General features: G+C 36.4%; 1 protein-coding gene across 1 annotated transcript; it reads left to right on the top strand.

Moving 5' to 3' along the window:
* Positions 1 to 1,192: 1,192 nt before the first annotated feature.
* LIN7C (lin-7 homolog C, crumbs cell polarity complex component) lies at positions 1,193 to 15,546 on the top strand. Its single transcript, XM_070957536.1, has 5 exons — positions 1,193 to 1,241; positions 8,502 to 8,620; positions 10,045 to 10,116; positions 12,230 to 12,439; positions 15,112 to 15,546. Exons 1-5 carry the CDS (start codon positions 1,205 to 1,207, stop codon positions 15,265 to 15,267), a joined length of 594 nt encoding a protein of 197 aa, XP_070813637.1. The 5' UTR covers positions 1,193 to 1,204; the 3' UTR covers positions 15,268 to 15,546.
* The last annotated feature ends 379 nt before the right edge of the window (positions 15,547 to 15,925 follow it).

Below are 15,925 nucleotides of genomic sequence, written 5' to 3' on the forward strand. Positions count from 1 at the left end.
GGCCCACAATGGCTGGGCCACGCTTAGCCCTTTATCAACCTCCCATCCTTCCTTCCTTTTTCATACGGACTCACTGAAGAAACAGTCTGAAGCCCAAAGAAGTTCATCTGGCAGGTTTCCTTTTCTTCAGGCTGTAGGAAATCTCACGTTGATGCCAGTACAGTTAAAATGATCCACGTGTGCTCAGTCATCCAAGTCACGGTTGTACCAAAGGTGTTTTTTCAAGAGGCAACTGGACTTTCTCTTTTTTCTTTGAAAACATTTCGATTGTCGTCCAAGAAGCTTCTTCAGCTCTGACTAGATGGTGGGGGTTGGACTGGATACGACATCATCTACCTCCAGTCTACAACACCTTTCCTTTCAACAGTTCCAAGAAGGCTCCACATCCATTTGCACTACTCAAGTGACTACTCTGAGGACACAGATAAACCTCCAGGTGGCCTCAACAACTACCTGACTCTGCACTACCTGACTCTGTGGTTTCTTCCCCAAACCCCCAAAACTTTAACCTTAGACTGTCTACTGTAGACCTCATCCCATTCCTAAGAGCTCTTTAAGAGGTGTGCTTAAGCCTAACCCTAAGTGCCTACCATCCCTGTCCTAATGTTTCCTTTTATTTGTATCCATTTCATGTATTCAAAATTATGCTTACACTTGTATCTGTTATCAGATACATGCTTGATGGAATGAATGAATGAAAAAATGAATGAAAGAAACAAACAAACACTCTCTAAAAGGATGCAAATGACCAACTGTCTGCAAGGAATATAAATCCTTCCATTCTCCACTATCCAGTCAGAGCTAAAAAAGCTTCTTGCATGAGAAGAGAAACGTCTTCAAAGAAAAACCAGACAATCCAGTTGCCTCTTGAAGAAAAAAAAAGCCACCTTTGAAAACACACCACCTTTGAGACTAAAAATGAGCCACCTTCTCCGGGCAAAGAGAGCGCAAATAGTTGGCGCCAAAAGCTACCCTCGCTTTTAATTGAAAAGAGGGACTGTCGCGCGGAACACAGCGAAAAGCTGCCTCCAGTTTGTTGCCTGCGGAACGAACGACGAGGGGCTGAAAGAGAAGAACGCGGCAAAGGGGACCGAACGTTCCATTTACCTTGCCGGCCTCGCGTCATTTTAAAACAGAGCAACGCCTCCCACCGACGTCACTTCCGCTGGAGCAGCTGAGGGCAGGAGAGGAGGTGGAGGGGAAGATGGCGGCCCTGGGGGAACCTGTACGGCTGGAGCGAGGTGAGAAGAGGCGAGCCAACGATGAGCCGCTCATGAAAAGGGGGAGTCGAGACGGGACGGGTGGGGGGGAATTTGAAGAACCGACTAAAGGCGGTGTGTGTAAAATAAAAGAGAGAGAGGGAGGGACTCTGAGCTCTCCACCGTGCTTGGCAGGCGCTTGAGATCCTGAGCTGGGCTGTATGGAGGAGGAGGAGGAGGAGGGGGGGGTGGCTTTCCAGATGTTGAGAGGAATTACAGCCCGTATCAGCTCTCACCCGCGTAGATGGGGAGTTGTAATCCAACAATATCCGAAGGCTCGTTGAGGTTGCCGCTCTCGATGAAAGCTTGTGTTGTAAAAGAGCCTCCAAATACCCACCAACGATGAACATAAGGGAGCTGCCTCCTTGGTATAACGCGATTAATTTACGTTATTTGCATTATACAGTGACTCCTTTTGGGTGTGTTTGTAGAATCTAGTTACTAAGTCTGCATTGCTATTAATCTCATCGTTCATATCACCCATCTCCTCCCACTTATGAGTGTATGACTGTAACCTTGCTGCTGGTATCCTTACGATTTATATTGACTGTTTCCTAATATGATTTGATTGCTTATTTATTCCCTATGACTATCATTAAGTGTTGTACCTTATGATTCTTGACGAATGTATCTTTTCTTTTATGTACACCGAGAGCGTATGCACCAAGACAAATTCCTTGGGTGTCCAATCACACTTGGCCAATAAAGAACTATATTATATTATATCTAGGTTCTACACGTTGCATGATGGGTTCACACAACATTGCAGGAGGGACACACACACACACACACATACACACACACACAAGTCAATATTAAAAACGTCAAATTCGACATGCTGTGGATAAGCACCTGGCCAATTATGTTTCCATTCAGAACTTGATTATAGTTTGGTTTGGTCTGGTCCATACATCGAAGGGAAGCCTTCAAGAAGTTACCAGGGTTGTAGGCTTAAAAAGGCTGAAAAGTCAAAAATATTCTAATCTCAAATTTAAAGCCATATGATGTTGAAGTTCTTTTGGTAGGTGATTTGCCAGCTAGATGAATATATTCATTATGTTTTAGGAACCGTTATGTTCTAGTAAGGGTAAAGCAGTTAGAAAATGAGGTTTGGAGGTAATTTTTGATCCATTCATAAAAAGCACATTTAACTCTTCGACCAAGAAAAAATTTTTTTTTAACATGCAAGCTACTCATTCTGTGGGTAGCCAAATTCATATGTGTACATTTAGATGGTCAGATAGGATCTTCATTTGACCATTTGGAAGGTCAAATGAAGATCCTATTTCCTTCTATATTTTAAATATACCTTGGATTGAATAAGATGCAGATGTATTTTTAATCCCAAATTTATGTGGTTATAACTACTATATGTAAAATTTAAAGATAATGCATTTGTTGTAAATAATGTATTGTAAAGTGGTAATTTCTAAACATCTGGTCTGTGTTGTTAGAAAATAAAATTATTAAAGACTTTTTAAAAATTATTTCTTTGAAGGAGGAAAAGAGTTAGAAACCAAGGAATAATACTATTTATCTAAAAATGAAGTATCTCCGGTCATTTCTGAAGTAACAATATGTATGTACCCAAGAGGCAGTTGAACTAGAACATTTAATTTTATTTCAGTTAATTGAATTGAATTGAATTGAATTGAATTCTTTATTGGCCAAGTGTGATTGGACACACAAGGAATTTGTCTTGGTGCATACGCTCTCAGTGTACATAAAAGAAAAGATACATTCGTCAAGAATCATAAGGTACAACACTTAATGATAGTCATAGGGAAACAGTCAATATAAATCTTAAGCATACCAGCAACAAGGTTACAGTCGTAAGTGGGAGGAGATGGGTGATAGGAATGATGAGAAGATTAAAAGTAATGCAGATTTAGTAACTAGTTTGACAGTGTTGAGGGAATTATTTGTTTAGCAGAGTGATTCGGGGAAAAATGTTCTTGTGTCTAGTTCTGGTGTGCAGTGCTCTATAGCGTCGTTTTGAGGGTAGGAGTTGAAACAATTTATATCCAGGATGGGAGGGGTCTGTAAATATTTTCACATTTATTTATCAAGTGTACATGGCTCACCAGTGAAATTCTGGATGGCAAACCATATAGAATGTCAAATTTATTAAAAACTAAGAAAACAATTTATATCAAGGCCCCTGTAAAAAAGTTGGTTCCCATATATACACTGAAAAAAAGAGTACCAATGATTTAACATTCTGGCCCCAATGCCTGAGGCATTATAAGACTTTGCAGTGCATCTTTCCATCCAGTAAAAGCAAACAGTAAGTGAACTGCCAAGTAAGGATTAAACAACAATATTAGATTATTTTCCTTTCAGGTTTGTTTAGAAAAGCCTTGAATTAGGAAGCTTGTCCAAATTCATAATTTAGATAGCATATCCTAATAACAACTTTCTTCATTGTTGTACACTTCTGACTTTTCTTTAAGAAACTAAAAATAGTCTTCCACCTTTTATCCTCATGCAAAACTTTTACAAAATCAGATGTACAAGAGTAATTGGATCAAAGCCATATTCTAAACCAAGGGTTCCCAACCTTTTCTATACCCTGCATCACTAGAATGCTTCTTATATATTCTCGCACCCCTTACAAAAGTAAATAATTATATGCACACACACACACACACACACACACACACACACACACACACGTTTTTCGCTCTCCCCAGGCTCCAGAGGCTTTCTAGGAGCTTGGGCAGGGTGAAAACGGCTTTCCCCACCCTCCCGGAGCCTGGGGAGGGCAAAGAACGGGCCTTCCCCACCACTGCCCCCAGAAGCCGTTCGGAGGCTGGAAACAGACTGTTTCCTGACTTCCGGTGGGCCCAGAAGGCCCAAAAATCAGCTGGCCAGTGCACGCATGCACACCCACCGTGCCAAAAGCGGGGGGAGCACGGGGGGTCGAGCACACATGCGCGGGGGGATGCAGATTGAATTAAGGGTGTGGGCCCACGCACGTGCGATACTCCCGCGCTCGTCCCACATTTGGCACACGACAGCAAAAAGGTTAGCCACCACTGGTCTAAACCCAAGTTTTCGCACCTCCTAGAATATCATCTCATACCCTGGTTGGGAACCCCTGTTCTAAACTTATTGCTTAATGTGCCTTTTAAATTCAAGATGTTTCAAAATATCACAAATAAATAATGAAGCTTCTTAAACAGAAACTTACTGTTTTCTGTCTTGCCTCTTCTGCAAGATGTATGATTACAACATCTATTTTCCTAGAGCAGAGTTGTCAAACTCCCGGCCATGGGCTGGATGCGTCACACGCTGGCCACGGTCACGCCCGGTTTAGCAAAGTGGGGAAAAGTCTGGATACATCATGTGACACTGCCATGATGACGTGAGTTTGACACCCCTGTCCTAGAGGATTAGAACTCCCAACAAATTGCAGGCTGAAAATGGTTTTGTAAAAACCAGAACTGACATCCATGGTGAAATGAAGAACTGGCAGATAGACTGGTTATTTGATCATTCCTCTCTGGACAAGGAGAGAATTTGAGATTGCCCACAAGGGTTCCTTGCAAAGAGACTGCAAGATAGTGCTCTCCTGGCGGGTTTAGAGCTCTGGAAGGCAAGGGAATAACCACGTTGTTCAAATCATAGGATCTTTGAAAGAACATTGGGTTTGCATATTTTCTAATCCACAATTGCTCATTAACTGCTTTTTACCTATTGTGAACCTTTGGATCAATAGGTTTTACAATGTATATGAATATATGTGTATATGTATGTATCTTCATAGATGCTGTTGTTTTAAATTCTATAAGAAATAAGATAAAGACTTTTAAAAATTGGACATTAGAGGCAACTAGAAGGAATTAAAAATTACAATTAAAGAAGAACACCTAAATTCAACTTTCAAATACAGAATGAAGCAAAATATTTTAACGTTTGACATACTAATGCACATTTTTGAACAATGGACCCAAAAGATAATTTTAAGGGTGTCTGCTTCTATAGATGGACTGTGTTTAAAAGAGGTTATGGAAGAGGAATAGATTTTACTGACAAGGTTGAGACTGATTTGGAAGTGAAATTAAAAATGACAAGCTACAAAAATTACATGGAAACAGATGTTACACTTAATATACAAAAGAAGTTGGCTAATATCTTAATATTGAAAAGGATATAAAATAACATACCAAGAGAGTGACCTGGATAACTTTCCTCTATTGCATTGTTAAAAGTTTGAAGAATTTTGTGAAAAGGCACGAAGAAAAAAGGAAACATGTAAACTTCCCAATATAATATAATCACAATCTGTCACTAAAGATTGAATATCTAAATAAAAAAAAAGCATGTATCCTTAACTTTCAATTTGTGCAACATTTAAAGAAATCTATAAATAACCACTTCTTAATGTTATATGTAATCATTCTCAGAAGTTTTTAAGTGTGCCAGTTTTTAAGTCATAACTGTAATAGAAAAACATTTGCCAATGGTTAAGCTTGCTTACTCTGATTATATCTTATGAAATGTTTATCAGTAGCTGTCAGTACATTTAGAGTACTAGAACTGTCACGGCTTTTGAGATTATAGAAGTCTTATAGTGGCTTATTGTAATTATATTTATTCTGGACAGTATTTTATCATTTGCTTTTCAGTCACTCAAGACAAATTAAACAATATTCACAAGAATATGATGCTTGGACTCGGCTGTTGGGCCTGCCCTTTGTCACGTGAAGCCTCTATGTTTTGATTTCTAATCTTCAAAGACTGCTGTGGAAAATATTGGTTTTGCTCAGCTGTTTTGATGGTTAACAAAGTTAATGATTTCCATACCCAGTAATTAAGCTTCTGGCAGTTGCTTGCAAAACATTTTATGCCAGGAAACATAGAGCCCTATTATATTAAAATCCTTTTGCCACTTCAGTTTTTGCTAAAGACCTATTCTGAGATCTTGAAACATGAGACATGATAAATCCTGGCATACACTATAGTACTGTAATTCTTTAAGGTATTAACTGAAATATGTAAGTAACATGTATTTAGGACCACTATCATTCTGGTTTTTTTCAAGAACTGCAAAAGCAGGAGAATCATTTGGCTTAAAAATAAAACTGAAAAAGAGCCAGGTTATGTTTAATAAATTCACCAAATATATCTGGAGAAGAACTAGATGTAGTAGACCACTATATATACCTTGAGCAATGGATCTCAGTGGAAGTTGATACAATAAAGGAAATTGAACAGCATGTTAAATGTGGTTGGCAGGTATTCGGAAAGCTAAGCTTAATTTTCAAAAACAGCCTCCCCCTATGCCTGAAGAGAAAAGTTTTTGATTAGTCTGTGCTACCTGTGCTAACATATGATGGTGAAACATGGACACTCACCTTACAATTTATACAAAGGCTACGAGTGGCGCAGAGCCATGGAAGGACACATGGTCAGCATTACAAGACAAGATAGAAAGATCCACACATGGATTAAAAAACAAACAAAAGTATACAATAACAAGAGAGTGAAAGAATTGAAATAGAAATGGGCTGGTCATGTGAAGCAAGAAGAACTTGATGTCAGGTGGACCAAGGCAGTCATAAAATGGATGCCACTTGATAAAAGATGTCCACAAAAGAGACCTAAAACAAGATGGATTGACAACATCAGCAAGTATGGTGGGCCCAATTGGCAAAAGAAAGCTCCAGATCTTATTGATTGGAAATATGCGAAAGAGGCCGTCATCCTGCAGTGGATAGACAATGGCTAAAATGATGATGATGATCATTCTGGTTTGGATCATGAACTGAAATTGTGAATTATCTTTTACTGAAGAAGGCGAAATATTTTTGAGCAAGTACTTTTACAAGATGTTTACTATAATTAGAATGAGAAAATGGTGGAAAGGTTACTTACCCAATGTTGCTGAACTCCATTTCCTTAGCCTATAAAAATTTTAGTGACCACTGTGGCCACTAATTTGAGTGATTACTCTGTTTTAAATAAAGTAATTGATTACAAAGGGCCTTTTGGAATTGCAACCAAAAGCAAGATATTACTTACCCATTCCTACTCTAAAACAAAGCCTGTCATAATGAATAGAATCAAGGATTTACTGCAACAATTAGGTAGTGTTTGTCAGATAAAATGTATTTTACCATTTTTAATTATGTCACAGCAAATATAGGCTTCTGATTTTAAGATCACTCTATCCTATGAATTACCTTAATCCATGTAGAAAATTCATTTTTCTTCTCATGCTTCAGTAAGATGTTTATTAATTGTATCTCTGTTTTGTTTTTTATCACACTTTTTAAAACATGGGATATTTATATAGAACAAATTCCCTTTCCTTAGGAAAATGTTTTGCACATTATTTGGGATTTTTCTCCAAGGCATGCACAATTTCTATGGCATATATGCCACTAAGCCAGTTTATTTAAATTTGTGACTATTGAGCCACAGCTAGGATAAAATTTATATGTGAAGTGGTGTCTTTTCCTTCATCAGCTTATAAAAAATTGAAGAAATAAAAGTTTGAATGGCTGAAAGATCACTTGTGAAGAATTTCCAATAGCTTACCTCATCCTTCTTTTGCTGTTTTGAGAATGGATTGGATTTAAGAAATGCAAAAAAGTCACAACTGTTAAAAAGTATAGATCAAACAAGCAGAAATATTTTACACAAAGAAAGGATATCTTCAATTAAAGGAATATTATGAACGTTTAAATTTTGAATGCATCTTAGGCTACCTTGAATGCTCAAATCAAGTAGAAAATTAATATGAATGTTTGGATACTATTATTGCATTATGGATTCGAATCCCAAAGAAGTATGCATTGAATAATTATGATTATTTATATTTATTATAAACATTCAACTCTTAATGGATACTGAGTGATGTACAAAAATAAAACCCCCATAAAAACATGTAAACCTGTTAACTTGGTGCAGCTTTTTCAAAACTTAGTTATGAAAATAACGGACAGGATAATATAATAGGGAGATCCCTTCTGAGATACTATAGAAATTATCAAAATTGATAAGAGATATTCACATCATGAAGGATAAAAATCATTCAGAAAGCTATGCCTTGTTTAAAACTCCTGAATTTTAAAATGGGAAATACAGAAACTTCTTTGTAAAGGGAATATCTGAATATAATTGAAATGGTATGTTATTGAATAGCATGTTGTTGGCAGCCATGTCAAGACGTTAAAAATGTTACTTGTGTAAAATTCCAAATAGCTTATGTTGTTTTATTACATCTTCCTCCAGATATTTGCCGAGCTATTGAGTTGCTGGAAAAGTTGCAAAGGAGTGGTGAGGTACCCCCTCAAAAATTGCAGGCCTTACAAAGAGTCCTTCAAAGTGAATTTTGTAATGCAGTAAGGGAGGTAAGTTTATTTTTGAAATGCATGTACAGGTAGTCCTTGACCTGTGACCATAATGGAGCCTGCCCATTATGGTTCCAAGTGGTGACAGTCATTAAGGGAGACAGCCTCCTTAACATCCCCTACCCCCTACTTTGAACTTGCAGGTCATTAAGTGGTCATGTGGTACTTCATGGGTGGGGGATGCCTGCCATCCAGCTGGGTCCATAAAGGATTGCAAAGCCAAAAAACTAGCCAGCGGGGGAAAGCCTCTGTGCTTGGCCCCTGCCACAAACAGCTGCCCATTGGGAGACTGCAAACCTCTACTGGCTCTTACTAGCCTTTGGGAAGCCAGCAGCTCCAGGAACAATCTAAAACCTTTCCTTTGCTTATCCCATTCCCTCCCCCAGAAACTTACATCTCTTCAATTAAAAAAAAAAACCAAAGTTGGGAGGACAGACTTCTTGATCCCCCCCCCCAAAAAAATAGGTGCTGAAATTAAAATCTCCACCTCTTCCCTCCAATCACTATCCCTTTTAAAAACGTCATTTGCTAAATTTATTTGATTTAAGGAAGTGAGACAGCAAAAAGCTTGGAAGGCTTTGGAAAGCTTTTTGTCTCCCTATTAGGACCCAGTTTCTGTCATGGCCATTTGCTGCATGTTTGTGCTTTAGACCCTTTTTCTTTGAGACTGAACTTTTTCTTCAGCTCCTCCAGAGCTGAAAGATGGTGCAGAAAGATTTTCTTTGCTCGGTTGCTTCCTTTCCTCTGCTCTTCAGCCTGGAATGAAGGTAAGGAACTTTTGTCACCCTGTTTCCAGGCATGCAGTAAATTTAGCAATTAAGGCTTTTAAATGGGATAAAAATTGGAAGGCCTGCAGCTGTCACCCTTGAATTGCAGGCAGCTGGCTTCCCAAAGGCTAACAAGAGCCAGAAGAAGTTTGCAGTCTCTCCAACATCCAGCTGACCAGGGGGGAAAGCTCTGAAAGAAGCCATATCCATGAGGAATTATTGGAGTGTTGAAAATGATGGCTGCTTCCAGGAGGCATGGGGAGCAAGCCCAAGTCTGCAGGGTCCCTTCAGGTTGAGATGGACGGAGAAGAGAGGGCTGTAGTCTCCCCATGGTCAGTCATAACAGTGAATGATTGCAGGGGTACTTCAGCCATTGTAACTTTAAAACAAAATCATATGTAGTTTTGGGGTGAATCTGTTGTAATTTTGATTGATGGTTAAGTGACCTGTTGTATCTCAAGGATTACCTGATGACAAAATATAAGTTCCTCACTTAAAATGCAATAAGCAGATGTATATCTGTTAGAAGCAAAGAGCTAGAAAACTTAATATCAGGATTCAGTTTAATTTTTATAATAATATAATTTCACAGTCTGCATATATTCTTTATGATCTCTACCTAGTTAAAACGTATGTTAATATTTTTATTTTCTAAAGGTATATGAACATGTGTACGAGACTGTGGACATCAGTAGTAGCCCAGAAGTGAGAGCTAATGCTACAGCAAAGGTAAGAGATTGTGCTAACAAATGAAAAAAGTACTTAAGAGTGGACTCTTTCTAGCAAGTCCTAATTAAGTTATTAAACTATGAATATATCCCAGTGAATAATAGTTTCAGTATATGGGCACGGCTACTATTCAACTGCCCTTTTTAAATTCTCCCCAAATAATGAACTGAAGTAGTTAATATTTACTAATCCATTTACATAAGGTTGCTACATGTTTGATACTTTCTAGTTCACATGCCTGCTGGATTGGTACTTGTTGTGCATATTACACAAAAACATATAGTAAGATAGTTGTGAATGCAGGTAGTCCTCATTGAATGATCACAATTGAGATTTGCATTGCAAAGCAAAGCAGTTGCTAAGTGGGAAATCACATGACTGAAACTGTTTTTCTGGTTCAAAACTGCCAAGACTAGTCAATTTCATACCTTTGGTTTGTTTTCCTCCTAACTTTTGAATAGTCTCCTTGATGCTGGGATAATATACAAGAAGGGAATTAATGTTTTATTGACATTCATTGGAGAGGAAGAGATTACAAGAAAGTATATACTCTATTTTCCACAAAGTAAGACATCCCCTGATAATAAGCCCAATTGGGCTTTTGAGTGCATGGCAATAAGGCCAAGTGCTTATTTCAGGATTCAAAAAAATATAAGACAGGGTCTTATTTTCGGGGAAACATGGTAGGTATACAGTGTGGAGTACACATTGAAAGCAATATGTTGGAGCTGGTAGTTGCAAGTATATGCTACACAAGCAGCCTTGTGTATTCCCCATTGTGTGTTTGTTTACTCTTGTAATTGATTCATCTTCAATCTCTCCTCTGTGAGGGGAGAGAAAAAGAAACAGGAATAAAATAGGGAATATATTGAGCTGTTACACTACAATATGCTTGCAGCTGCTGGCACTAGCACATTACTTTCAATGTATGTTCCCCATTGTATACCTGTTTAGTTTCTTTTTAATCCCTTCCTCTTCCATTTCTTTTTCTAGGGAAAAAAACAAAATAGATCAATTGCAGGATATTATGTGCTGACTATAAAGAGTAATCACATGACTGAGGGATGCTGGGAAGATTATAAATGTAGCCATTACTCATAAAATTATTTTTTCAGCACTTTGCAACTTCAAAGTGGTCAGTGACTAGTCAGTAAGCGAAGACTACCTGTAGCAGGAATCTGATCTTTCTATCTTGAAGGGCAGAGTAGAATGAAAGATACAGTCTGGCTTTGGAACATTTGTTGTTAATCCACTTGTGCCTATTTCTTATTAAATATCTTGTACTTTGTTCCAAAATAAGTTAAAATACATCACATTGTATTTGTTATAAAAATGTGCCTGTGTAATAAACTATAGCACTTCAAAAAGTGCAAATAGACCAAGTGTTGTCATTCCATGTATTTATTATTTATTTATTAAATTTATATGCCACTCATCTTGCCTAGTAGTGACTTTTGGTGGCTTACAGCCAAAAAAACCAAGAAAAAACATTAAAACAATGTTTAAAATATTGAAGTAATATTTAACATTAAAATTGACTTAAAAATTAAGATGGCAAGGAAGGGAGCAAGATACACACGGGGAGGAGGTGGGATTATGAAACACCTTCGCTGAATGCTTTTTAGCAAAATATGGTAAATGACAGTTTGTGTGAATATGTTTAACTGATTTGTACTTTCCTCAGAATGCAATCCTGAGACTTACTTGTACACATTCATGGCTTTTGACCAATTTCAGTCACAGTACAGTACAGTTTCAAGAGCCTTGGTAGTACAGTGGTCTAAGGCACCCTGTTATTAAGCTGGTTATTAAGACCAGCTGCCTGCAATTACTGCAGGTTCGAATCTTGCCAAGGCTCAAGGTTGACTCTGCCTTCCATTCTTTCTAAGGTAAGTAAATTGAGGACCCAGTTGTGGGGGCAATAAGCTGACTTTGTATAAATATACAAAAGAATGAAGGCTATTGCTTAGCGCATTGTAAGCCGCCCTGAGTCTCCGGAGAAGGGCGGCATATAAATCAAATTAAAAAAAAGAAGAAGATATTTTGAAATTGATGTTAGAATGAATACATCCAATGAACTGAAGAATAAACTGGAGATTTCTGGATTTTATAGGCTACTGTTGCTGCTTTTGCCGCCAGTGAAGGTCATTCACATCCCAGAGTCGTTGAACTTCCCAAAACAGACGAAGGGCTTGGATTCAACATCATGGGCGGCAAGGAGCAAAATTCTCCAATCTATATATCCCGAATTATCCCAGGTGGTATTGCTGATAGACACGGGGGATTGAAGCGTGGAGACCAACTTCTTTCTGTAAACGGAGTGGTAGGGATGGAATTCAATTTCCACTTGTAGTAGCTAAGTGTGACCGCTTGAGGGCATTACGAGGATATGAAGTATTTGACGGTGGTTGTGGTTTGCAATTGAAATGCTCAGGGGGAAATATAACTGTATTAGAGAAATTTTATAAATTTGTTAGTTCAACACTGACATTTTATGAAGTAACATTTAAACTTAAAAATAAGACAGTGAGTACATACTTTAAAAAAATAACAATGGTTTTGTCAGAATATCATTAAGAAATATATCATTATAGTTAAAACGAAGGAGCTGAAATGTTTGGCTTCCTTATCCTAGTTATATTGGGTTTTATCATTAGGGTCCAGTATTTTCTTTTAATCTAATTTACCTCCCAGAACTTCCTTTTTAGATAAAATTAAGTTAGGCATGCTTTGAAAGTTCAGTCTTTGATTAGAGTTGATTGTCATCTAGATCTATGTACATGCTAAACAAGCGTGCTGATTGCAAGTTATCCATATGCTTTTATATTTCCCAATTCATTTATTGATGCCTTATATCAAAATGTATGTCAAAATATTGATATATATATGTAGTAATATTTAAATGTTATGCTTATATGCAAGACTTTAATTTTTAATTACATAAACAAAAAAGAAATGTAAATCAGTGAAAAAAACTGATTTTACTATCCCTGACTAAAAAGATTTGGCTGTTCTCTGCACAATTAAATCAGACTGCTGAGCTACCTTATTGTTATCTATATTTCAATTGATGAATTGAAATTGAATCTGTTTTAGCTAATCAAACCAGACCTTCATATTGATACTCAATTGGTTAGCATGTTTTTCCAGATGTTTACAATCCCTGCTGCCTTTTCTGTTCTGGTTCCATTTGTAATTTGTCTTTAACAGACAAGCTGCTTGTATATTGGTGAAGCAGTGAAGTTATGAAATACTGTGGGGAAGTAGATTAACCATCTTTAGGATTGCAAAGAATTTTCTTGCATTTAATTAGTTTCTACTATACACAGTGCATCGAAAGTTAGACACCACTGGTCAAATTGTAAGTTTTAAATGAACAAAAGTTGACAAAATGTCTGCATAGTACAAGCATGACATGATTGCAGAAGTGGATATATATGTAACAATTTATATGCAATGGTATACAGATTCAAAATATGAAATATGTGAATATGGCAGGTGCAGAACTCTGAATCCCTTTCAGTCAATACTTTGTAACTTCTCCTTTTGCAAAATTAGTAACTTTCAAATTTTTAAAGTAGCCAGCTACAAGAATCTTTCTATATTTGCTTTAGGATTTTCTTTATCACCTTTCCTTGCAGGACTCAGAATATCAACTTCATATTTGATTTGGAGATAATTTTCTACATTGTCTTGCTAAAATTAAATGTTTAAATTTCTTTACTGACTGTGAGGTGATGCTACTAGAATATATGTACTTAAATATCTTTAAATGTATTTATTGAAATATATTTATATAGAAGCTCATCTCATATACATGACCGTAGGCTGCTAACAAAATAAAAAAATAATACATCTATTATTAAAAACATAAATAACATAACATAAATAGCAACCAATAATAATGCAATGCCTCACAGTCAATGTAACCAAAAGCTGTCAGGATCTTAAACTTGATGGAAAAGTCAAGTTTTTAATGCCTAGTGAAAGGTCATCAGGATTGGGTTGTTATGTAATTAAATCTATTTTTTTTATCTGCACAATATTTTCTAGCCAATAGAAGAAAATATTATCTATGTTTCAGGTTGCCACGCCCCCCCCCGCCCCTTCCAAAAGCAGAATAGAACTGTTTGATGATTGGCAAGAATGATCTGTATTTTCAAATAGCCAAACAGATGTTTAGAAGCATGTATGGTCTTGAAAGCAGACAGGAGACTCCTACTCTAAAAGGTTAAAACTATATTTGCTCACTTGTGGAATTGTCTTCACCTGGCTATTACAGGCAAAGGCTGAATAAATCAATTCTTAGGTATTATTAACAATTTTTAACTGAAACAACTGGAAGGATTTTCAAACTTCTACACCTGCTATATTATTGTTTTCTTAAACTTTTGTATGCAACTGTAGGAAGCTTATTTATGAAAGATTGATTCTCACTATATTATCTATGTTTCTAAATCAAAAACTCAGCTTTTTTCCTTATAAAAATTTTGCTTCATGTATGATTTAGTTTGAATTTTTATAAAATTTACTTTTCTGATTCCACTTGTAAATTAACACTACGTTTTGAGTTGTTTCTTTTTCTGTGATACATCGGTAGTTAAGAGTGAGTATATTCATATTCATTGTTTCATAATTACAATTTATAATTTCCATTTTCAATTACAATATGGGTACTTGAGTAAAATTTGAAAATGACACATTGGGGAAAAACGATAGGCATGTCCCTGTCTTTTAAAGGAAACAGGAATGGTGTGTTCTAAGGAAATGAATGCAATCACATGGACTGTGATGATGATGAAAACATTGTATGGGCTACTTAATAACATTGGGACTCATGGTTTGAGAAACATGATTTTTAATTTGGAATGGTTTGAAGACAACAATGTATGATAAAGGAAACATAAATCTTACATTATAAATAACGGTCCTTGAATCTTAGAATACTTGTTGAATACATACTAATATGTATATATATGTAATTATTTTTTTCAGAGTGTTGAAGGGGAGCACCATGAAAAAGCTGTAGAACTTCTAAAAGCAGCTCAAGGAAAAGTTAAGTTGGTTGTACGCTATACACCCAAAGTCCTGGAAGAGATGGAATCACGATTTGAAAAAATGAGATCAGCAAAACGCAGGCAACAGAATTAATACTGAATTACATCCAGTATTATAGGAATGGACTGCTTACAGTAGATTCTTTTCTGGTTCTTCTTCTCCACATCTATAGGGTGTCACAGAATTCTTATTTGGAAAAGGGGCAAGGATTTTTCTTCTTCTTCAGCTGGATATTATCTAACAGACTCATTTAGATGCAACTGTGCATATAATTCAAGGAAAATGTGTTCTATTCATGGAAACATTTTAGTTAAACTATGTTCATTTTATTAATATATTGGTCTTTTACAAATCTCTTGAATATTCTAATGTTTTCAGAAGAAAAGTTTACATAAACATTTATAACTATGTGATTTTACAAATACTTCTTTACAATTCAACCTGTACTTATAAAAACAAATTTGTAAATTAATTAAGTATACTTTAATAAGCTAGTTTCAGCATTTGTATCATTGTTTTTCTAGTAATTTTTTATTTGGCTTTATTTAAAAGATAAAATCTTTATTTTGAGTAAAAGATATAATACAGGTTTTGGCACGAAAGTGTGTCATCTTCATGCAAATAGTCATAATTGTATGGTTAAGTACAATTTGTATTTTTGATGAACACGTTTTTAGGCATGTTCTTGGTCATAATTTTATATTGTTATTGACAATTTCAACACCTAATCTTGTTTTATGAATATTTTGCA

This window comes from Pituophis catenifer, unplaced genomic scaffold (assembly GCF_029215685.1).
Source record: "Pituophis catenifer annectens isolate HBS135680 unplaced genomic scaffold, rPitCat1.0.hap2 SCAF_1, whole genome shotgun sequence".
In the NCBI taxonomy this organism is placed as follows: Eukaryota; Metazoa; Chordata; class Lepidosauria; order Squamata; family Colubridae; genus Pituophis; species Pituophis catenifer.

Coding starts and splice junctions, on each gene's coding strand:
- LIN7C (XM_070957536.1), top strand. CDS start 1,205: ATGGCGGCCCTGGGGGAACCTGTACGGCTGGAGCGAG. Junction 1,242..8,501: donor ACCTGTACGGCTGGAGCGAG/GTGAGAAGAGGC, acceptor ATCTTCCTCCAG/ATATTTGCCGAGCTATTGAG. Junction 12,440..15,111: donor TTCTTTCTGTAAACGGAGTG/GTAGGGATGGAA, acceptor TATTTTTTTCAG/AGTGTTGAAGGGGAGCACCA.